This window comes from Castor canadensis, chromosome 11 (genome assembly GCF_047511655.1).
Source record: "Castor canadensis chromosome 11, mCasCan1.hap1v2, whole genome shotgun sequence".
In the NCBI taxonomy this organism is placed as follows: domain Eukaryota; kingdom Metazoa; phylum Chordata; class Mammalia; order Rodentia; family Castoridae; genus Castor; species Castor canadensis.
Window position 1 is genome coordinate 50,517,425 of NC_133396.1, and position 24,057 is coordinate 50,541,481.

The 24,057-nt window shown below is 45.3% G+C and overlaps 1 protein-coding gene across 4 annotated transcripts in view; it reads right to left on the reverse strand.

Annotated features, from left to right (window-relative positions):
- Positions 1-24,057, reverse strand: part of Tom1l2 (target of myb1 like 2 membrane trafficking protein) — a 120,346-nt gene that overhangs the window by 37,854 nt on the left and 58,435 nt on the right. For all 4 annotated transcript variants that reach the window (XM_020159568.2, XM_020159567.2, XM_020159566.2 and 1 more), the window contains exons 2-4: positions 19,454-19,538; positions 10,735-10,813; positions 5,323-5,472 (exon numbers count right to left, since the gene is read on the reverse strand). In XM_020159568.2, the coding sequence (XP_020015157.1) occupies positions 5,323-5,472; positions 10,735-10,813; positions 19,454-19,538 (314 nt within the window). The remainder of the gene's footprint in view (positions 1-5,322; positions 5,473-10,734; positions 10,814-19,453; positions 19,539-24,057) is intronic.

Below are 24,057 nucleotides of genomic sequence, written 5' to 3' on the forward strand. Positions count from 1 at the left end.
AAACAGGACTTAATGTGAGGAAACAAAAAAGAGCATGAGACCAGCCAAGGAAAAACTTGGGAGTGAAAGAGAAAGGTGGTAGGGAGCAAAGCTAGGGCTGAGTACTGGCAAGCAGCTAACCAGGCTTTTCTGCTCTCATCGTACCTTTTCACCCCTCCTGCCAGGGAAAGCAGCCCCATATAGAAGGGCAGATGCCATGGTGGGGTGAACCCACAAAGCCTTCACACTGGAGCCCTAGAACCAGGAGGTGAATGCACAGCTCACATGCTGGGCTTGCAGAAGTGGAGGACAGTTTTCTTCTTTCAGCATTCTAAGGGAAAGGCCTTCTGGAGAAGATATGTCTGAGGAGTTGTTTTTATGGGAGTGTATGAGGGAGACAGGGTAGCTAGGGATGGCTAGATGGCAGACAGAAGACATTGGAAGCCTTCATAAGGGGCAGCTGGAGTCTCTTTTTTTACAGTGCTGGGGATGGATCCTAGGGCCTCCCTCATGTTTGGCAAGCAATCTACCACTAAGCCACACCCCCAGCCCTTGAATTCTCTTTATAGTCAGGCCAGAAGGTTGCTGATGGTAAACAGGTGTCATTGGAAATTCCACTTCTATGGCCAATCCTAGGCCAAGCATCCCGAGATGAGCACTGAAGAAAGGGACCCAGGACTGGTAGGCTGGGGGCAGACAGATATAAGATGACAAACTCTATTGCCACTTCCCAATAAGCACAGAAGACTTTAGATAAGCTGCTCTGGAGCCTGGCCTGCTCCTTGCTCCTACATAGGGCAGCATGATGGCAGTCCTTTCATCTCAAAGTAACCTCAGGAGCAGTGGGCTCCAGCCAGTAGATGGGAATCACAGCAACAAGTTCCCCTCCTGAGAAGAGCCCTGTGAATGGATGGGGATTCATGGGGCTTGACTAACTCACGGGGCTTAGGAGCTTTTCAAGTGCCTATGCATTCAATTTACATTTCCAGAATAGAAAGTTTAGGAATTCACTCACCCTTGCCTGCCCACCCTCCCAAACATTCAAGAGCCTGCCTACTCAAGTCCTTCCTGGCTAGGCCCTGACCCCAATCATCTGTAAACATTAGTCCCTCCTATTAACCTGCTAACTGCCTGACCTAGCCTCACTTCCTGGGCAGCTGGGCACCAGAGAGCACCAAGAAGCATCCTAAAAACAAGATAGTGAGGAAGAACAGTATTGTGCTGGCATCCACATGGTCAGTGGAGCCTCTTTTCAGTCTAGCAGGATTTACATTACATCCTGCTACCTACTCATAGGCTGACAAGAGATCCAGTGATATGTCACCTTCTTTCCTTCCCTTTCTTTTTTTGGTGCTGGGATGGAACCCAGGGTCTTGTGCAGGCCAGGCAAGTGCTCTACCACTGAGTTATACCTCCAGCCACACTATCCCCCACTCTTATCTCAGGGTAGAAGCAATACTTTCTTTCCCAAGGGGAATTATTAAACACTCTATGGAGCTAGTTCAGTTTTTAAAAGGACAGTTAGCCCTCAGTATTTGGAGGGGATCAGTTCCAGGACCTCCTTGGATATCAAAATCTTTGGATGGTATAGTCCCTTATATAACTTGCCCCCCTATCTGCATATAACCTACACATATCCTCCTATATATTTTAAATCATCTCTAAACTTATATTGTCTTTACTTATACTGCCTAATACAATGTAAATTGTTATGCTGTATTGTTTAGGGAATAGTAACAAGGAAAAAAGTCTGTAGAAGTTCAGTACAGGTGTACTTTTCTTCCAAATATTTTTTATCTTAAGTTAGTTAAGTCTACCATTGCAGAACCCATAAAAACAGAGGGCCATCTTTATATTTGACATGCAAATAAAATTATTTCCCAAAGTGGTTAGAAACAGTGACAATGCAGTATCTCTCCTTATTCACCAGATAGGCTATAATGAAGAAGACAGAAGCCAGGGCATGTTGACAAAGTTGTGAAATAACTAGAACTCCCAGCATTCCCTATGACCCAGCACCTTCACTCCTGGCATGTGGGTGAAACACATGAAACTGCTAATGCCCACTTCTGACCAATAAAGATGCCAGTTTCACACATTCAACTTAATATACACCCAATAAAAATGAACACATATACTTCCCAAAAGACACAGACAAGAGGCTATAGCAGCATTTTTCACTGGAGTTTGGAGTAAAGTCCAAACACAAAGAGTGCCCATCCTCAGTAGGAGGGATAAACAAACCACAGGGCACTTACATCATGGGACCTGGTGCAGCAGTGGGGAGGAGGAAAGGAAGACCTGCAGTCACAGACAACACTGTGTGATGCCTATACCCACAATTCAGCCAGCTACAATGGTGGTCACAAAGCATTACTGTAGGAGCCCATGGGGCACAGCTCAGGCACAGGAAACTAATCTGTGGTGTGAGATATCAGGCAAGTGGCCATCTGGGGATGGGTGCTTCTACTCTGGGCAGATTTTGTTTTGTGACATAGGGGCTGGTGGCAAGGATATATTCAGTTTGCAAACATTTATCAGGTTCAGGGATGGTGGTGTGGCTCAAGTGGTAAAGTACCTGCTTAGCAAGCTCAAGACCCTGAGTTCAAACCCCATTGCTGCCAAATATATAACTCAAGTTGTGTATACTTTCATATGTGATTTCCTATACATATATTATATTATTCAATGGGAATAAAAGGGCTGCGGATCCTGCTAGTTCTTTAGATTGCCTATTACAGAAGCCATCCAGCAGTTCTGAATGCTGCTTGCTCTTCTCTGTGCTGAGTGGCCATGACACAGGTGAAAGCTCAGCAGGACACTGCAAAGTCTGGGAAGAAAGACTGCTCCTTAGTTAGGTGATCAGCATCATCCAGGAGGAGTCCTAGCTCAAGCTTCTTGCCTTTCACAGTTGGACCCAGGAACTCTGTCCAATGTGTCTAGGCTGGATAGGCACCTGTCTGCTCAGGTGCCTGTGGGCCAGTGCACACTGCTACTGCCGAGCCAGCAGGGGAAGGCATGGAGACACGGGTGTGGGCTACTGTACTGTATAGGCTGACCTCACAGGTTAGGACAAGAGAGCAAGAAGGCAGAAACCCAGTCCCCACTTTACAGATAGAGAGGTCAATGCCCAGAGAAGTTACCACACCTGCCAGAGGTTAGAAGTGTGCTGGGGACAACCTGCAAGGAACTACAATGAAGAGAAGTAGTGATCCTGCAAGAAAGCTTCAAGGTTAGTCAGGGTGGGGTATGCAGGGACAGGCATCTTCTGGGGCAGAACTGTGGACTCCAGCGAGTGCAGAAGGCTCTTTGTCTACCTTCACCAGATGGTGTCCTTAGTTTGCTGTGCTTGCCAAGGCATGGGCTCCACCCCAGGGGCCCAGCCAGGCCTCAGGGTGAGCAAGCTCTCACCCTGGATGCTTCCCTCCAAGTCTTTAGCTACTGAAGGTACTGCATAGGCTATCTCTGCTTAAGGGTTTCAGGCTGGGGTACCCCATTTTTTTGTCAGAAAAAAGCCACCATTTGTTTCCCTGGCAGCAATTCCTGGGGGTAAGGCAGAAATAGTTGCAGAATGAGGAGCTATGGGGGAGGAGGTGGGGATGAGGAAGGAAGGAGAAGGAATAGTGTACCCACAGATGGGGGGAGGAGTGGGCAGAATGACAGTCAGGGACCATGCTTGGGGAAGCATTGGAGGAGACTCTGCTGTCACCCAGACTCCTCCCTCCTTCTCTGAGCTTCAGCGAGATACATTTATGTACTCAATTTAAAAAATGCTTATTGAACACCTACTCTCCACATTCAACTGCTCTAGACCTTGAGGACACCGTGTCCCTGGGCTCCAGGAATCTACAGTGAGACAATAGAAAAGTTAGCAAAGCCACACTTGAAGATAAGAGGGTAACTGAGAGAGGAAGAGAGGAAACATACTCTGAAGCACGTCTGTATAATGAGGAGGAGCCAAGTGCTCCAAGATCTGGGGAGCACATTCCAGACACAGCTACAGGCTCCGAGGCTGGTGTCTCTAATCCCACTCCAGCTCAATCCCAGCCCACCCTTGAGAGCCTCTGTGCCCACTCCCTGGCTACTCTGCTTCTGTCCACTCAGTCTCCTCGGCTTGCTGCGTCTCATCTGTACTGAAGCCCAACTCCCACTCCCAGGCTTGGTTTTCCCTTTCCTCTTGGCTCCAGAAGGCCTTGTCTCACCTCTGCCAACCAGGCTGGATGTCCTTATGGATCTATGTGTCCTGCCATCACAGTGCTGTCTAAAATCCAGATCTGTGTACAAGCTGGCTCAGAAACCTCCCATGACTCCCCAGAACCTACAGGACCAAGCCCAAGCCCTTCAGCACACACAACCACAAGCCTTGCCCATCGTCTGGCCTCACCTCCTGCCTGCTCTGTCCCCATGCCCTTAGCCAAACATTATTCGTTATATCCTGCTCTTCATGAGACAGTTTTTAAAACATGTCCACAAATTCTTTGACCCTAATCACTTTAAGAGGTGGAGTTAAATCCCCTTCTCTTGAGGCTGGACCTGGTGACTACTTTCTAACAAACAGAGTATGATAGAAAATATGATGTGTGACTTCCTTGATATCCACATGGCAGGAAACTCTGGTCTCATGTCAATACTAAGAGAGGAATGGATGCTTCCTGCCAACAGTCATGTGAGGTGACATCTTGGAAGTGGAGCCTCCAGACACAGTGGAGCCTCGAGATGATGCAGCCTCAAGAGATCCCAAGTCAGAATCTCCCAGCTAAGCTACTCCTAAGTGCCTGGCACACAGAAACCAGAAAATAATAAACATCTGTTGTTTTAAGCTGCTAGACTTTGGGGTGATTTGTTATAGTGCTATTAATAATGAAGAACTCTCAAATGTGTCAACTGTTTATGCTGCTTCTGGCCTTTGTACATGCTATTCTCTCTGCCTGAAATGCCTCTCACACTTTGGCCTTTACACCAACCTCCTCTTCATTCTTCCAACTCTGACAGATATGTCACTGCCTCATTGAAACATCCATTGCCCTGCGACCTCACAAACCCTGCACACAACTCTAACATGGCCCTTCCTACTCTACGTGGTCTCAGAGGCCTGTTGAGGCCCCCTACCACCTGCCTGCTTTTGTGGGCAGCAGAGGGTCTGAAAATTCTGTCAACTAGCTAGCAAGCCACCACTTAGGGTTTCATTCCAGTGGGATTAGTATAAAGAAAATAAGTATTTTACAATAAATATTTAAACCCAGAAGCCTCCATTTTTTCCCTCCAAGTAGTCAGAGTGTAAGGATGCATAAAATGCCCCATCTTACTCTGTGCCAGCAAATTGGGCAAGAAAGGTAGGCCTACCTGGATCAGAGCAAGCACTTTGTCCTGTACAATGGTGGGAGGGTTGTTCTTAGAAGAGATGATTTTGACCAGAACACTGTCAATGAAGTCTCGGTTGGCCACGAGGATGTGGAAGCGGTGACCACAGTTCTTTACACATGTCTCCAGCACCTGATGTGGGAAGGAAGGAGAGAAGTCAGCACTGTGGCAGCTGGAGGAGATACTAGGAACTGATCAGGGCAGCTGAGTTCTCACCCCCACCTCACTCCTAGATCATCTTCCTGACATGTCTTCTCCAGAGCCACACCTCTGCAAACATGCATTCCCACACTCTAATGCAGCCGTTCCTGGGGGATGACAGCAGCCCAGTGCTGACTGAAGGCTCCTGTCCCTGCACAATAATCAGGCAATTAGTAGGTAATTGAGGCACCAGTTCTGCAAGAAAAGGATGCTGGTGTTTTAATGGGATCAAAATGACTGAGGGACCCTGAAAATTAGCATTTTAACTCCTCTCTCTGGGCCTCTGAGTGTGAGGCATCAGCCAATGGGACACAAGCTTTGTCACAAAAGGAGGCTGCTGCAACAGCTTGAATTGCCTGGTGAGTTACTAGTCCTTGTGTGTGAAGAAGCAAACACACACATACTCCTGCTTCTGCAAATAAAATTAGTAATGACAATGAATCTTCCACCCTTGACAAATGGTTTGTGGACCTCAGCTACCAATTGGCCTTAAGATCCATCTTCAAATAAGACTCTTCCTGTTCTTCCCTAATCTGGGGAAGTCCACTGGTATCATCTATTCAGAAAGGCATGCTGATAGGTTCTAAGTGGCCAGTGTGGGTTTGACTCTCAGCTATGCTACTTCTCTAAGTGGCCCAGGACAAGTCTCTCCAGGTCTTGGCATCCTCATCTGTAAAGGTGGGACAATGAGCTCTCCCTTACAGGATTGTTGGGAAGACTGGAGATGATATGTGTAAAGCACCTAGCACTGTCCTGCACAAGACAGGAGACCAAAAGATGATGACTGTGATTGTATGATGCCAATTCAGAAGGCATCCTGGATAAAGGGACAGGTTCTTATCTCCCCCAGGAGAGGTGAGATGAGAGGCCCCTTGGAGTTTAGAGGTTCAATTGGAAGCACCTCTCCAACCTTTCTCTTTTGGTGATACTGAGGTTTGAACTCAGGGTTTCATGCTTAAAAGACAGGTGCTCTACCACTTGAGACATACCTCCAGTGTGGCTGGAGATAGGGTCTGTAGCTGAGATGACAGATGTGTGCCTACCATGCCTAGCTTCTTTCTGTTGAGATTCTGTTGAGATGAGGTCTCATGAACAAATACCCCCACCTCCTGTTGGTGTTGAACCATGATCCTCTCAATCTCAGTTTCCTGCATAGCTTGGGATAATGGGCATGTACCACAGCACCTAGTTACTGGTTGGGATGAGGTCTCATAAACTTTTCGCCAGGGGCTTTGAACTGTAATCCTCCTGACCTTAGCTTCCCAAGTAACTAGAATTACAGGAGTGAGCCACCACCAGTACTGGGTTTTGAACTCAGGGCCTCCTACTTGCTAGGCAGGCAGTCTACCATTTGAGCTATGTGTCTAGCTCCCTTTTTTTCAGTACTGGGGTTTGAACTCAAGGCTTCACATCTGCTAGGCAGGCACTCTTGCTGCTTGAGCTACTCCGCCAGCCCGAGCCTTTTTTGCTTTAGTTATTTTTTAGGTAGGATCTCAAGTTTTTGCTTGAGAGGCCTTAAACTGAGAACCTCCTATCTATGGCCTTCCACGTAGCTGGAATTATAGGATTATAGATTATATGGCCCTCACACCCTAGCTTGTTTATGAGATGGGCGTCTTGCTAAATTTTTGCTGGGGCTGGCTTCAAACTGTGATCCTCCCAATCTTTGTCTCTTGAGTAGCTGGGATTACAGATGTGAACTACCAAACCTGGCCTCTCCAGTCTTAAACACAGTTCTCTGACCTTCTCAGCTCTTTGGAAAACAGCCCTTAGGATCACCTGCCCCTTCCATGCTATCCCCCTCCAGCCACAGTTGATTGGCTGAAAAATGCCTCTTTGGGAGGATGTCACCAGCAGCAGGTGACATTTCTTTTTTTATTTTTTATTTTTTTATTTTTATTTTATTCATATGTGCATACAATGTTTGGGTCATTTCTCCCCTCTTCCCCCATTCTTCCCTTACCACCCCCTTCCCCGGCTACCCAGCAGAAACTATTCTGCCCTTATCTCTAATTTTGTTGTAGAGAGAGTATAAGCAATAATAGGAAGGACCAAGGGTTTTTGCTAGTTGAGATAAGGATAGCTATACAGGGAGTTGACTCGCATTCATTTCCTGTGCATGTGTGTTACCTTCTAAGTTAATTCTTCTCGAACTAACCTTTTCTCTAGTTCCTGGTCCCCTTCTCCTATTGGCCTCAGTTGCTTTAAAGTATCTGCTTTAGTTTCTCTGCATTGAGGGCAACAAATGCTATCTAGTTTTTTGTGTGTCTTACCTATTCTCATACCTTCCTTGTGTGCTTTCGCTTTATCATGTGATCAAAGTCTACAATCAGCAGGGGACATTTCTGACTGCCTCAGTTATCCTCATTTCCCCAAATTCATCTGACTGTGAGTTAACTTATGTAGTCACTCCATAGGGCTGGTTCATACCAATGGGTTTTACCTTGACCAAGCATGGCCATAAAGAAAGATCCATACTTTGAATTGACTGAATACCAGCTACATGCTAGGAAACATGAGACTCCTCCATATCACGTGCAATTTCAATCCATTCCCACAATTTATTAATTCTATTAAGTGAACTTTATTACCCCCTTTTTTAAAGTTAGGAGACCTAGAAGGTGAAGAGACTGGTCTAGGTACAAATTGTTGGTAAATGCCAGAGGCAGTACAGGAACTCTACTTGCCTTCTCAGGAGCCCTGGCCTCCTTACCTACCTGACTATCCCTCCCTCATACCTCTCCTCCAAGCAGCCATGTTGCTGAGAGACAATAAGTACTGTGTGCTGGATTTCTTTTTCCCTCATTTGTTCCTTGAAATAATTTTGTAAGGTGGGCATTATCTCATTTTAAAAGGAGGAAACTAAGGCTCAGAGAACCCTAGGGGTAGAATTAGGATTCCTGATGTCCAGCAGCTCTGCGGCCAGCCAGAACCATTCCTTTCCCCACTGTTTCTCCTGCACTGCCAGAGGCTTCACCCTCTGCTCTGCATGGCCAGGGAGATTATGAAGCACAGGATCTTCAGAGCCTCTGTGCAACCACAGGTTTTACTCAGCCAAAGGAGATATTTCCCTTTCTAGCCTCTGCTTGTGCCTGATTCTGGGTGACCATAAGGTGACCAGCATTCATTGTCAGTGGCCCAGAGGGGCTACCAAGAGGAGCCAGAGGGATTCTTTCTGCCTCCAAGCAGCTTGCATGAGCCCTTTTCTCTAGGATTCTCTACACTCTCCTCCTGAGTTAGCAGCAGCTGAGCCAGGCCAGTGACTGGAAGGACACTTATTTCATGTGGGGCCTGGCAGGGAGGGTAGGGCAGGAGGCTAGGGGAGCAGGCATGAATGGGAAGAACTGGAAACAGAGGGCCAGGCTGTAGTCAGGTAGTGGCAGGGCAGCCTGGGGCTCTACCTCCATTCCCAAGGAGGCTATGGGCAGGACATTCTTACCTCCATTTCTCCTAGACAACAGACCTCAAGGTCAATGGGTCCTAGCCTACCCTTGGAAATACTCTGGGCAGCAGTACATCTGCTACAAAGCAACCCAAAGCTTATCTAGACAGGAGATACAGGAAGTCCTCCCTAGGCTGGCAAGAGCCATTTCAGGCCACCCTGCCAAAAAGGCCCCCAGCAGATCTGTTCCTATGAGTTCTCGGGCATGAAAAGCAGTAGCAATTCTGGAAGCAGTCAAAACCCATAGAGTAAGCAAAAGGGTCCTCTAAACAATCAGAAGTAGATGTTTTGGGCACATACACGAAGGCTCAAGCAGAAAGCCCCTCAGGATCTCTAACTCCTTTTTTTTTGGGTAAATATTAGCAAAATTAGATATGAAGCTAGGAAAGAACCATAGGAACTAACAGGGCAAATGAAGCCATGAAGGCAGATATAATACCATTAGAAGTATCCCAGGCAGGGCCCTGGATGCAGGGACATGGCTCTTCCAAAAGTATCACTGGGTTTGAAGCAAAGACCTGACCATCAGGAAGGCCAGATTATGTCCTCCAGCCCATGCTGAAGGAAGGCAAGAAGCCACAGTGTCACTTTAGAAAGAGTTCCACCCAGCGTGGTTACCACCAAGCTGGTATGTAAAGGAAGAAGTGTTAGACACCAGGAAAATGCCTTGACACGTTAGAGCTTATCCCCTATGATGTAAGTTAGTGAGAATAACTCATTTTGGTTATCACTCTGGGTTCAGTGAACACCATGGTTCAAATTCTGAGGAAAAAAAAAATAAAATAAAAGCTTTCAACTATTTATCAACTGGCCTTTTCTCCTTTATTATTCAAATCCAATACTCTGGCAGAGAACACTCTCCTAACAGGTTTTGGGTTTTTACTTGGGAAAAAAAAAAATTCCAAGCAATTTCTCTACTTTAAAAGGAAACATGCTATGGCTGTTTTGGATAAATAACCCACTATTTCAAACCTATAGAAGTCAATGTGTTAGCCTGTTATAATTTCTCATATAAAAACTCACTGTGGCCCAGATTTTGCCACATCTGAAAAATCTGTTAGCTTTCAAGACAGAAATAGCACCTGGTCTCTCTTTTAATTCTCTGACTTTTTAAGGAAGGGCAAAAACCTGCTCTGTTCTACCTGAAAGGAATCACTTGGCTGACTTTCAAGAAGACCTTTGCACTATTTTCAGTTTTTCCCCAAACAAAAGACTATTTTATGATGGCAACCCACAGTTCGGTACCTCACTAGCTGTGAAGGTTGGACAAAACCTCTAGACTTCTCTAAGCCAGTCCTATCTGTATAAGAAGGTAATGACACCCACTTTGGAAAGAGGTTGTAAACATCTCCATCAACATCTAAAAAGCTTGGCACAGTTCAGGACAGGTACATCCAGTACCAGTACCAGTGAACATTTTTATAAAGAGGAAATTGACACCTAGTGTCTCAGAACAGGCTGGTGGCAGAAAAGGGACCTGCTCCTTGCCTCTGGCTCCTCTGCTCTGGACTTTTGTACCCAACAATGCTACGTACACTTTATCTTCTGCTGATAGATATTTACTGCATTGAACTTTACCCCCTGCATCAGAGGAGGGTAGAGGACCCCAAGGGCACAACCAAAAGGCTCTGCTGAACCTAGCAGTACAGGCTGAGCACTGAGAGGCTATGTGAGAGGACAGAGAGAAGGCCCTGAGAGAGGTGAGGCCAGGGGGATGTCCTGATGTTCTCCACTAAGAAGAGAGTACTTACCGTCAGAGCCAGCATCACTTCTCTATAGTTCCGGTTCCCACTAAGTCGCTTCTTCAGGGCTCGAATGGCATCCTTTGGCCTGGAGCAAAAGATAGACATGTTAAGATTCTCTCAAGTCTCATGTTGAAGCCCTAGATGACAGATTTACTCTCACTGTCAACCAGCAAGGTGATAAGGTTATTCACTACAGCATATTTATAAAAGAAAAAGACTGGAAACAAACTAACTAAATATCCACCAGCACGTAACAGGTTCAATTACATCATGGCTCACAATGAAATACTATGCAGTGGCAAAAAAGAATTAAGTCTTTATACATCATTATGGACCAAACTCAAAGACATGTGCATAGCCACCACCAACAAGTGTTGGTGAGGATGCAGGGAAAAAGGAACCCTCTTACACTGTTAGTGGGAATGTAAACTAATACAACCACTCTGGAAAAAAATTTGGAGGCTACTTAAAAAGCTAGACATTGATCTACCATTTGATCCAGCAATACCACTCTTGGGGATATACCCAAAAGACTGTGACACAGGTTACTCCAGAGGCACCTGCACACCCATGTTTATTGCGGCACTATTCACAATAGCCAAGTTATGGAAACAGCCAAGATGCCCCACCACTGACGAATGGATTAAGAAAATGTGGTATCTATACACAATGGAATTTTATGCAGCCATGAAGAATAACGAAATGTTATCATTCGCTGGTAAATGGATGGAATTGGAGAACATCATTCTGAGTGAGGTTAGCCTGGCCCAAAAGACCAAAAATCGTATGTTCTCCCTCATATGTGGACATTAGATCAAGCGCAAATACAACAATGGGATTGGACTTTGAGCACATGATAAAAGCGAGAGCACACAAGGGAGGGGTGAGGATAGGTAAGACACCTAAAAAATTAGCTAGCATTTGTTGCCCTTAACACAGAGAAACTAAAGCAGATACCTTAAAAGCAACTGAGGCCAACAGGAAAAGGGGACCAGGAACTAGAGAAAAGGTTAGATCAAAAAGAATTAACCTAGAAGGTAACACACACGCACAGGAAATTAATGTGAGTCAACTCCCTGTATAGCTATCCTTATCTCAACCAGCAAAAACCCTTGTTCCTTCCTATTATTGCTTATACTCTCTCTACAACAAAATTAGAAATAAGGGCAAAATAGTTTCTGCTGGGTATTGAGGGGGTGGGGGGAGAGGGAGGGGGCAGAGTGGGTGGTAAGGGGGTCGGGGCAGGGGGGAGAAATGACCCAAGCCTTGTATGCACACATGAACAAAAAAAAAAAAAAGACATGTGCATAGGGGCTGGGAAGGTAGTTCAGTGTAAAGTGCTTGCCTAATATGCACAGGTTCTGAGTTCCACTGTGAAAAAAAAAAAAAACCGAAATGTGATCAGGCTTGCTACTATTTACATTATAAAAGGATAGCAACAGCAAATTTGAAGGCAGTACATGCCAGTATTGGGAAGAGACTGGAGGGAGCCAGCCCTGGTGATGGCAGCTGACCTCAAGGAGAGGAACAGGGGGCAGAGGGGGAGGGAGGTTTTGTAGTGGATTGCCACTTGGCAGACTTTTAAAATTATGTATCACATGCCAGTGTTATTGACTCAAAACCAGTAACTAACTTAATGGGGTATGGGTGCATTGAAGAGTCTTTCCAGAGAAATCAAACAGACATGGAAAAAAGAACGCTCAGGTCCTTGCTGAGGCCTGGGTGTTCAGCTCCTACTAGATTCCAGGGAACATCTTTTCTAAGAAAAAACTTAAGTGAGTCTCCTCAAAACCCAAGGAATTGTGTGGTTTTAGATAATAGATCAGTTGTGCATTCCCAGAAGGAATCTTTCATTATTATAGGCAGTCTCCAGTTTACAAATGAGTCCTGTTCAAAACTTGTTCATAAATTGATGGTTTGGAACTTGGAATGAGTTCTTTCTTAAATCACCATTATACTTAAGCATTGGGATCCCAAGCACACCTATTACATGGAGGCTTTGTGTCTAACATGTAATTTAATTTATTCTAATCTAGTATTCAACAAAGTTGTGAGACTAAGAGTTTCCCCTGCCATGGAGGCCTGACCCATGCCCCATACCCTGTAGTCTGGAGAGTCCTAATCTGCTGCAGACCAGCCCTTTTGCACAAGTAGGCTCCAACCTGCCACTAAAGGGAATGTCATGTTATCTCAGTCTTTCCTTGGTCCAGTGTTTGGAGTCTGGGACCTCCTAGCCCTATAATTCTATCATAAAGGTACTCTACCAAACAAAAACATCCTGTAAAATGTAGAAGGAACTCAGGGAGGTGAGGCGGAAGCTCTGCTAGCCAGCCTTATGTGTAAGGAAAGAGCTGAAGTGGCAAGGGAAGCAAGGAAGAAATTTTAAAAAACACCCTGAGCCCCCAATTTCCCATTCCCAACTTGAAAAATAGCCACCCTACAAGAATTCTTGGCTTCTGTAGGGCCCATGGGTCAGGAATGGCCCAGGCTAGTGTGTTTGCAGTTTCCAAATGGAGATGTGGATTTCTGTAAATATGGCACTTGAGCAGCTCAGAGGGGCTAAGCTGATGAAAGTCAGTGTCTACTGGCCAGGAGTTCAGACTGATTTCTTCTCTTGAAGGCTCTGTCCACCCATGATTATCCCAGGCTCACAGCTGCAATCCATCTTAGTCCAGTCTCTTTCCTCTCAGATTTCCATGGAGCAGGAAAAACAGGCACAGCCCTGGAAGGTTATACACTTCTGGCTGGTCGAGTGCCAATACTCCTGGCTTGGCTCATGGGGTGCGGGGCAATTAAGCAGGCTACCTCCCAGCCAGGTTTCAACAGAAGTGCTACCTGAGTGTGACTGGGCAAGCACAAGGTCTCTGTCCCTTCTGGGGAAGAAGCTTCAGAGAGGAGAACCACAGTGAGGTCAGAGAACTGTAAAGTTTGAAGGAGTTGAGGCACACTGGACACTGGAATCCAGTGAAGGGAGAGATGATGAGTCAAAGTCACTATGCGATGTGATGGGGCAGGCAAGAAGGATCGGGGGTGTTGGTTGTATGAGAGGTGCCAAATCCTAGAACTCTCACCAGAAAGGTCACCTCCTATTCCTGGCAGTCTCCAGGGCTTCATGACCACCTTCTGAGCCATCTGCAGCTGCCTCCCACCCCACACTCCCAAGAACCCTTCTTTCCAGACCTGGCAGCTCTTCACTGGTTCCAAACAAGCTGTGAGTTATGCCTCCTGCCACAGCCTTTAGACCTCTTTGTGCTTCAGTTCCAGAGCTGCTTTTCTGAGTTTTCTCACCTTCTCCTCAAGAGCATGGCAGCCCTCCTCCACTACCCTGAACACATATGGACCCCAGCAACAATCTTCTCTATTACATTTACCACTTCCCCCAGCTTAGACAGTAGTGCAGATTCAGTGAGCTGGGGGAAGGTCAGAAATGTTATGAAAATGACCTATGTCAGTGGGTCCTCATCAGAGCTGGAGACTACAATCACTGGGGAAGCAGTTCCCCAATTCACATGCCTATGACCTAATAAGGTTGCTCTGGGGTTAAAAAAGAAAAATCCCAGGTAGGTTCTTTAGCCAGGCACTTGAGGTTAATGAGCGCCAGACTGCCATATGGGTCACAGGTGTAAGCACTCTCTGTCTGGATAAGACTTCAGCCCTGGATGCTGTGGAAAGGCCAGGGAGGAGCCAATGGGGCAATTCACCAAGACCACAGCCTCCTACAGATAAAGCACTGTGTAAACACAAGTAGTGCAGGTAGTTTCAGTGGCTGGATCCAGGTGAGCCCAGGCTTGCACCTGAATGTTCTCTTTTGACTGTGCTGTGAGGTCTTGGGTGAGTGATTCAACCATGCTGGGCTTCAGTTTCCTTACCAGTAAAGCAGGCTGTCCCTACCTTATAGAGCTATTGGTGGTAGAGTGCTCTATGAGTGATGCAATCCAGGACTGGCCACGAGATCTGGCACAGGGTAAGTGGTCAGAGAATAGCAGACAGAGACAGGGCAGTGGAGCCACAGAGAACATTCCCAAGAACTGGCTATATAACTCACACCACAAATCAAAGTGATGACAACAGTTATGGGCAATGGAAATTATTAACGGATAAATAGAAAATGCATATATGTACTATGGTATTATAATTTGGATCTGGTCTGTCCCCCAAAAGCCCATGTGTTAAAAGCTCAGTTCCTAGCCTGTGGTACTATTAGGAAGTTGTGGAATCTTTAGGAAGTGGGACTCAGGAGAAGCAAATTAGGTCATTGCTGTGTGACTTTGAAGGGGATATTGTGACCCCAACCCCTTTCTGTCTTTGCTTCCTGGCCACCATGAGCTGAGCCATTTCTTATGCCACACATACTCCTGCTATGATACATTGTCTCACCATAGGCCCAAAAGCAACAAGCAACAATCATGGACTGAAACCTCTAAAGCTGTGAGCCTCTTTTTAAGAGGATTATCTCAAATATTTTGTTATAGTAATGGAAAGCTAACACACATGATATGGAGATACATTCATGTAGCAACATACTTTATATATATTTACTCCTTTAATCCTTAAAACAACTCTATGAGATTGGTACTACTGACAGCTCTGTTTTATAAATGAAGAAAACTGAGACACGGAGATGAAGAAACACACTCAGAGTCGGGTGCCAGTGGCTCACGCCTGTAATCCTAGCTACTCAGGAGTCAGAGATAAGAAGGATCGTGGTTTGAAGCCAGTCCTGTGCAAAAAATTCGAGAGACCCTACTTTGAAAAAACCCATCACAAAAAAGGGCTGTTGGAGTGGTTCAAATGGTAAGAGTGTCTGCCTAGCAAGTATGAGGGCCTAAGTTCAAATGCCAGTGCTGCCACACTCAGGATCATACAAGTGAACAGACTTCCAGCCTAGTACACCCTTAATCCACTATCTGGTGCTTCCTGTGTATGTGATGCACACACTGCTCTCCAGTCTGGAGGTTCCACCTTCCTCCCTATCATCGATCTGCCTCATCGTGCTAATGTCCTGGTCTCCCATAAGACTCCACTTGAGTGTCACCTCTTCCTCCTCCAAGAAGGCTTTGCTGCTGATAGCACCAAGGCTAGTGGCCACTGTGCCACTGTGCTACTATGCTAGTCTGTCTCCACAGCTTCTCTCTCTCTCTCTGTCTCTCTCCCTTCCTCCCTCCCTTTCCACTCTGTGTTTATGTTTACATGCCTGCATTTTTTCATCAGACTGTGGGGATGCCTTAGGGACTTCCTTCATTTATTCACTAACAAATATTTACAAGAGTTGATTACGTGCACACTGTGCTTTGTGCTGAGGATAAAATGGTGAGCAAAACAGAATTCCTGCCCTCATGGAGCTTGCAGACTCCATGAGGGTTGTAGGGCAAGACAGATGCTAATAAGACATCGCACAGATCTATGAAGCCTAAGTATAATACCAGGTACTATGAAATTGGGTAGTGGAGGACTTGTCCAAATTGGAAGGGAAGGGGACCAGGTAAGTGAATGTTACACTAAGGTCCAGTGACTTATGGGAACTGTTGGCAATAATGGTGCCGATAGGTTTCAGTTCTTACTGTACCCTTAAGCTTCTGTTTTCCAGGGTCACGGTCCTGCCTCAAGTCTAGCTTGAATCCTCCTTCTGCCCCAACCTCCAATCAGCATGAACCATAAGATCCTGACCAATCAGATCATGCTGAGTCCCACTGAGGGGTATTTAAGCCCCTGCCCCTCTCTCCCTCTCTCTCTTGGCTCTCTCTGCTCTCTCCCTCTCCCACCCAGCAATAAAGAATCTCTTGGCCAGATCACTCCTCTCCACGTGGTCATTTTGGGGCCTATATTTCCTTACAGGAACCACTTAAAGAAAGAAACTAACCAGGAGAAACACAAGGAACAGCACTTAAAGCCCTCCAGCCAGGGACAGGAAGGAGTGAGTGGGATATCCTATAGTCAACCCAGTTTTGTGGAGTTTTCTCCCATTTGGGAAGGGATTTCCACAGTCATTTCATAGTAGAGGCAAACACAGAAACTCCTCACGGGTCACTGTAATGCTCTTGCTCCATCATGCACCAACAGGAGCTTGGGCCAGTGCAGGAAGCTGTGACCAGGACTTCTGTAAGCTGTGTTGAGAAAGCAACTCACCAGTCTGAACAAATTTTGGAGGGAACTTAGCTCTTTTGAAAGAAGAAAGACCCCAGGGTTTCTGGGTCTCCTGCCCTCAAGCCACATAGGTATATGACCAATTCACTGGAAAATAAGAGTTGTGTACAAATCTATATGACACTCATCTTTGTGGAGAATTTCAAACTAGGGACAGTAATATGTAGAATTCAAGTAGCTGAAAGAAAGATCAGTGGAAAGAACAGGGCCAGAAGTGAGGCTGCGGAAGACTGTGGTTAAGGGTTTTGTCCTAAGAGCCTGAAAAGACCCTGAAGGCTGGTTAGCAAGGGAGTGGCTTGCTGAGACCTGCAGTAGGAACTAAGGGAGAGTGCAGAGGAGAGAAAGACACACAACTTGGACTACCTTCTGGCTTGATTCCAGATATTCCCTCTTCACTTTATGTACCCTAGACTGCCTGTATCCCTCAACCTGCTGGCTTTTCTCATGCCACCTTGAACACAGGACACACTTCTTTTCTTTCCAGCCTTGAAGCCAAGCTCAAAGCTGACCTTCCAAGAAGCATCTGCAGTGCCTCTCCCTTGGAATCTGCCACATTGAGCACAGGCCTCACCACAGTCTAGCCAGCACTCACAGGCAAGGCTCTCATGGATGTAGACTGGCATATTCACCTTGGAATCCTGGAGTGCTATGCACCACCTACAGGGGACAAACACAGCCAGGTATCTGGATAAATGAGTGAATTTGTAGCTTCTGAGAGGGGCACAATGAAGAAGAGAGACCAAGTGGGTCTGGAGAAGGTGGCCAGGCTAAGCCCAGCGATTAGGTATTAGAGATGGGCCAGTGCAGGCCACTAACCCAATTTCAGAGTCACCTGTTCAGGCACCTGGGAGCATCTCCTTTGGGAGACAAGCTGGCAGTTCAGATCTAGCTCTGGTCTCTGCTCCCCAGCCTGCTTCACCTTAACATATAGCAGCTCCATCATATGGTTCTGGAGGCCCAAACCTTGGCAGTATACTTGACTCTTTGCTCATGTCCCACATCAGCAAATCCCACTGGCTTTGCCTCCTAATCTTAACCAGAATCTAACCACTTCTCGCTCTCTTCTCTACTACCATTCTAGTCAAGCCTACCATCATCTCACATCAGGCTGAGTATAGTAACCTTGTACGGGTTGTCTGCTCCATCCTTGGCCTGCTCTAGTCGAAACATTCTGAATACAGTGGGCAGGGTGAGCTCTCTAAAATGAAAGCCAGACCATGCCACTTCTCTACTCAGATCCTGTCATAAAGACATGAGTTCCCCTCTCACCTGCAGTGGAAGCCAGAGTAACTAGAATTATACACACAGCCTTGCATTTCTGGATCCCCACACCACTGACCTAATCTCCAGACACCTTCTTCCTCAACTCTATTCAGTCCCAACAGCCATCTAGCTGTCCTTCAAACACATCAGATACCCTCTGTCCCAGGATTTTTGGGTTTGTTATTCTCTCCTGGGGCAGTTCTTCCTATGTATAATCCTCATACTACACTCCCTCATCTCTTTCAAGTCTTTGCTCAATATCACCCTCCATGTGAAGTTTTCCTTCATTACTCTATTTAAAATTATTAATCTCTAGCCTTCTCTGTCCCTGCTCCCTCTACAGTTATCTCCCATCTGACCAGCTCATGGGTTTTAATTATCTCCTTCACAGACTGCCTCTCCCTGTAGACTGCCAGCTCCCTGAGGGTGGGAAGTCTATTTTGCTCACTATTGTGCCTTCCATACTTACAACATGACCTGGAACAAGGCAGTCACTTCATAAATATCTGTTGAATGGAAGTAGCACCAACCTTTAGAGATTAAGTAATTTTCCAGTTCATACATGGCAAGGCTAGGGAGTGACAGTGCCAAGATGCAAGCCCAGGGCTGCCTGGGTCCCAATCCACCACTCTGGGTTTGAAAAAGGCACGGTGACAGTAAATGGTATGTTTATGGTATAGACAGAGGGCTAAATGCAAACCAGTATGGAAGAAGTACAAAGTAGAGCTATAAAGCAGAGGAAGAGGACACAGTAAAAGGTAGCAGTAAGAATAGATCCAGCAGTGCAGGACACAAGCGGGCAATCTAGGCATTAAGTTCACCCATGCCAGAAACACTCAGCTGCTCTGTGCAATGTGTGCCCCTTTCTCACTTTCTGCTTGTCTGACTACACTCTGGACCTCCCTCCATGCACATGGTGGCACTCCCTGACTCTCTGGCCCCTTGTCTAGCAACCCAGGGCAGAGACAGCCCCATGTTTGCCAAGGGGAAGCAGAAGCCAGGAAAGAGAAGTAGGAAGAGGTGAGGATTTGGCTGTAGAGACAAATGGCCACTAGAGACCAGGTAACCAAGCAGTTTCATTTCCACTTGTGATTCAAAGCAGGTGATTAAAAGAGATTGTTACTGCTCCAACTCATTGGGGTGGGGGGAGTAGACAGGAAAAAGACAAATCATTAAGAGTGCCAGCTTATTAAATGCCAAAGCAAACAGACAAAAAATAAAACAGAAAGTCAAACCCAACACCTTGAGCCCTGACAGGCTTTGAGTGACCCTTAAAAACTGAGACTTCCCAGGAGGAGGCGTTGGTGGGGACACGTACCCTTCCTCTGTCTCATTGATGATGTCGCAGATCTCCATGTTCAATGTCCAGTCCTCACTCTGCAGGGAGCCATCTGTTGCCTTTTCTGTGAAATCAGAGAGAAAACAGGTTTATATTTCTCTTGGAATAAGGACGCCATGGCAGGAAATGCAAAGAGACTAGAACCACCACATTCTGTGCAGATGGTCTATGCAGATGGTCAGGCCAATGGATCTGCTTTTACAAGAAAACACCCAGGGAGAGCGCTGGGCCATGGAGGCCCAGCTCATAACATGGTCCTCCATTCTAAAAAAAATTACAGACCAAAGAGCTAGCAATAGGCCTGAGCCATCAGAGCCAAACCACCTGTGTTTGAATACAGGCTCCACCACTTACTAGCTATGTGACCTTGGGCAAGTTACTTAACTTCTAGGTGTCAATCCTACTGAAAATTACAGTACCCACCCCATGAAATGGTTAGGAAAGTTAAATTGATTCATGTGCATAAAACACTTAGAATATAGCCTGGCACACAGTCATCTACAGGCATCTGCTATTATAATTATTAAAAATCAACTGCAGTAGTTGAAAACTACATCTCAGAAAAGGAAGAGGAAGAGAACATCATTCATTAAACCACTATAGGCATGGTGTTATGGTTTGTATCTTACGTGTCCCCAAAGTTCAGATGCTAACGACTTGGTTTCCAGCCTGTGGCATTACTGGGAGGTAGTAGAACGGTTGGGAGGTTAAAGTTGTGTAGAAAGAAGTTAGGTCATTGGGAATGTACACTTGAAGGGAACTCTGACCCCTTCCTCTTGTTCTCTGTGCTTTCTGGTTGCCATGAGAAGAGCAGTTTTACTCTACTACGTTTCCCACCAATAGAGCCAACTAACTTGGGATTGAAACCTGTGAGACTATGAGCCAAAATAAATCTTTCCTCCTTCTGAGCTGTTTTATCTTAGGTATTTATCACAGTGATGGAAAGCTGACTTAATACACATGGTATGTTGGATGCTTCATGTACATTGTTTTATTTTATCCACAAATCCACTCTCTGACCATTCAAGAAGGGAAAGAACAATCCTCTCAACAAATGATGCTGAAAAAATTGCAACTCCACATGCCAAAAAAAATGAGGCTGGAACCTTATCTTATACCATGTACAAAAATTAACTCCAAATGGATTAAAGATGTAAACAGAGAGTGAAGACTATAAAACTCTTAGAAGAGAACATAGGGAGAAAGTTTCATGACATTGGATTTGGCAATGATTTCATGGATATAACACCAAAGGTACAAGCAACAAAAAATACAGAAATTTAACTATATCAAAATTTAAAACTTCCAGGGCTAGAGATTTAGCTTAGTGGTAGAGCACTTACCTAGCATGTAAAAGGCCCTGGGTTTGATCCCTAGCACTGCCAAAATAGTGAAAAAAACAAAAACCCTGTGTATTAAAGGACATGAACAACAGAATGAAAAGACAACCTCCAAAATGGAGAAAAAAATCTTTCCAAATCAAATATATTATAGAAAGTAAATATTCACAATACACAAAGAACTACAACTCAACAACAAAAAACCACCCAATTAAAAAATGGGTAAAGTACCTGAACAGACATTTCTCCAAAGAAGATACACAAATAACAAACAAATATATGAAAAGATATTTCGCTGGAGGCATGGCTCAAGCAGTAAAGCGCCTGCCTTGAGAGCATGAAGCCCTCATTTCAAACAATAGTATGGCCAAAAATATTTTTTAATTTTTGAAAAGCTATTTCGCTATCACTGAGCATTAGGGAAATGCTTCCCACAATAAGATATCTCATACTTGTTAGGATGGGTATTACAAAAAGAAACTGGAACCCTTCTGCAATGTTGGAAATGTAAAATAGTTCAGCATCTATGGAAAACAGTATAGTGGGTCCTCAAAAGATTAAATATAAAATTATCATTAAGATCCAGCAATTCCATTTCTAAGTATATGTTCAAAAGAATTGAGGGGCTGTGTGTGGTGGGATATGTCTGTAATCCCAGCTACTTGGAAGGCCTGAGAGGACTTCAATTCAAAGCCAGCCCTGGCAAAAATGTAGCAAGACACCTATCTCAACAAATAAACTGGGCATGGTGGAACTCACCTGTAATACAAGCTATGCGGAAAGCATAAGTAGGAGGTTCACAGTCCCAGGCCAGCCTCTGGAAAAATGTGAGACCCTATTCAAAAAATAACTAAAGCAAATAAGGGCTGTACTCATAACTCCAGTGGTAGAGTGCCTGCCCAGCAAGCATGAGTTCAAACCCTACTACTGCCAAAAAAAAGAAAAAAAAAGAAGAAGAAGAAGAAGACAGTCTCACCACTTGTGGGTGGGTTTGCTTTGTCATGGTGGTCAAAGAATTGAAAACAGGGTCTCAAAGAAATATTTATTTATTTATTGCAGGCACTCTACTGCTTGAGCCACACTTCCAGTTCATTTTGCTCTGGTGATTTTAGAGATGGAGTCTTGCAAACTATTTGTCTGGGCTGGCCTCAAACCACAATCCTCCTTATCTCAGCCTCCCAAGCACTTAGGATTATAGGTGTGAGCCACCAGCGTCTGGCTCTAAGAGATATTTATAGACCCATGTTCGCAGAAGAATTATTCACAATGACTAAAAGGAGGAAAGGATTTAATTGTCCATTCACAGGTAAATGAATAAACAAAATATAGTATATACAGCCTTTGTAATTATATAATTATTATTTAGTGATAATAGTAGGCTGAATAAAAGCCTTACAAAGGAATGAAATTCTGACACACGCTATAGCAAGGATGAATCTTGAGGACACTATGCTGAGTAAAATGAACCAGACACAAAGAACAAATATTGTACAAGTCTACTCCTATGATGTACTAAGGGTATCTCAAACTCATAGAATTGTACTGGTAGAGTGGCTCAAGTGGTAAAAGCACCTGCCTAGCAAGCATGAAGCCCTGAGTTCAAACCCTAGTACTGCCAAAAAAATTAAAATAAAGTGAATCTTCAAACTCATAGAGTCAGAAAGTAGAATGGTGGTTTCCAGGGGTTGGGGGAAGGTGGTATGGGAGTTAGTGCTTAATGGGGAGAGTTTCAGTTTGGGAGAATGAAAGAGTTCTGGAAATGGACAGTGGTGATAGCTGCATAACAGTGTGAATGCACTTACTGCCATAGCACTGTATACTTTAAAATGGCTAAAAGGGTAAACTTTACAATTTAAAAAATGACCAAAAAGTAAAGAAAAACTATACAAAAGACCAATGGATTGTTGGGTTGGAGGGACCAGAGATTATTCTGACCTGTCACCTCATTTAACAGAAAACCTAAAGCCCAGAGAAGGAAATGGAATAGTCTCAAGAGCTCAGAATAAGAACTAGAACCAGGGCCACTGACTCCTTCCCCTCTCTAGGCTGAGCTCCATGACAGGGTCTGTCTTGCATTCTTCCACTGTGTTCCCAGTATCCAGACTTTGTAGCTGTGCAACACATTAATGTCTGATAAAGGAATGTGTTAGCATTCCTTCCTCTAAATTAGTGGTTCTGAGTCCTGGCTGCAAATGAAACCCACCTGGGGAGCTTCTGGGACACACATGCCCCAGAGGTTCTGATTTGTTTGGAATGGGGGGATGGGTACCCAAGGTGTTCACAAGTCCAGGTTAAGGACAACTGTTCTACATCACTCCCTCCCCTGCTGCTTTCTTTAGCTGGGCAGTAAAAGAAACTTAGTAGTTTTCTCTACACAGTCTCTAGCTGGTTCTCTCTGGCTTGTCTCATTATCCTGCATGCTCTGTGTCTGTCACAGAGTGATGGGGTGGCATTCACTTCCTCTGCAGCTTCTTGGCACCACAGCATAGATATCAAAACACCCAGAGTGTCATGGCTGTCATGTTAGAGCCCAGGATGGACTGCCTTATGCCTGCCTGCCTACTTCCCTGCCTCACTGATTACACTGACCCCTGAGGGCAGAGACCTTAACCTTCTCCCTCTCCTCAGCTTCAACAGTGGTACATGGCATATTGAAGGCCCTTGTCAATCTTGAGTAAATGGCATTGGGACCACATGGTTTTACTTTGCCTTGAAGTTACAGAAAGCTGCCTTGGAGGAGTCTGTAGGCTGGTCACATGGTACTGTGTGTACCTTCTTCTGTTCTGCTACCTTCCTTTTTAAGGGAGGTGGAGACAGTGGTTATGGAAAAGGATTCCTATAAGCCAGTGTGAGGGCATAAGTCTATTCCCATCTACTCGTAAGGCTAAAACAGGAGGATCTAGGTTCAAGACTAGCCTGAGCAACGTTAGCATAAAGTCCTATGTAAAAAACAAACTAAAAGCAAAGGACTGGGGATGTGGCTCAAGGGATAAATGAAGCCCTGAGTTTAATCCCCAATCTCCTGTACCACACAGGAAGGAAGGAAGGAAGGAAGGAAGGAAGGAGGGAAGGAGGGAAGGAGGGAGGGAGGGAGGGAGGGAGGAAGGAAGTCCTATAAAGCAGGGATGAAAACTTTAAATTCATTCTCGTCTCTCCAGTGATGCTAATTTGCAATTAATATCACAAAGCATATCAAGAATCTGAAGAAAGGCAAAATGGTTCTGTGCAGAATGTTAGGATTGA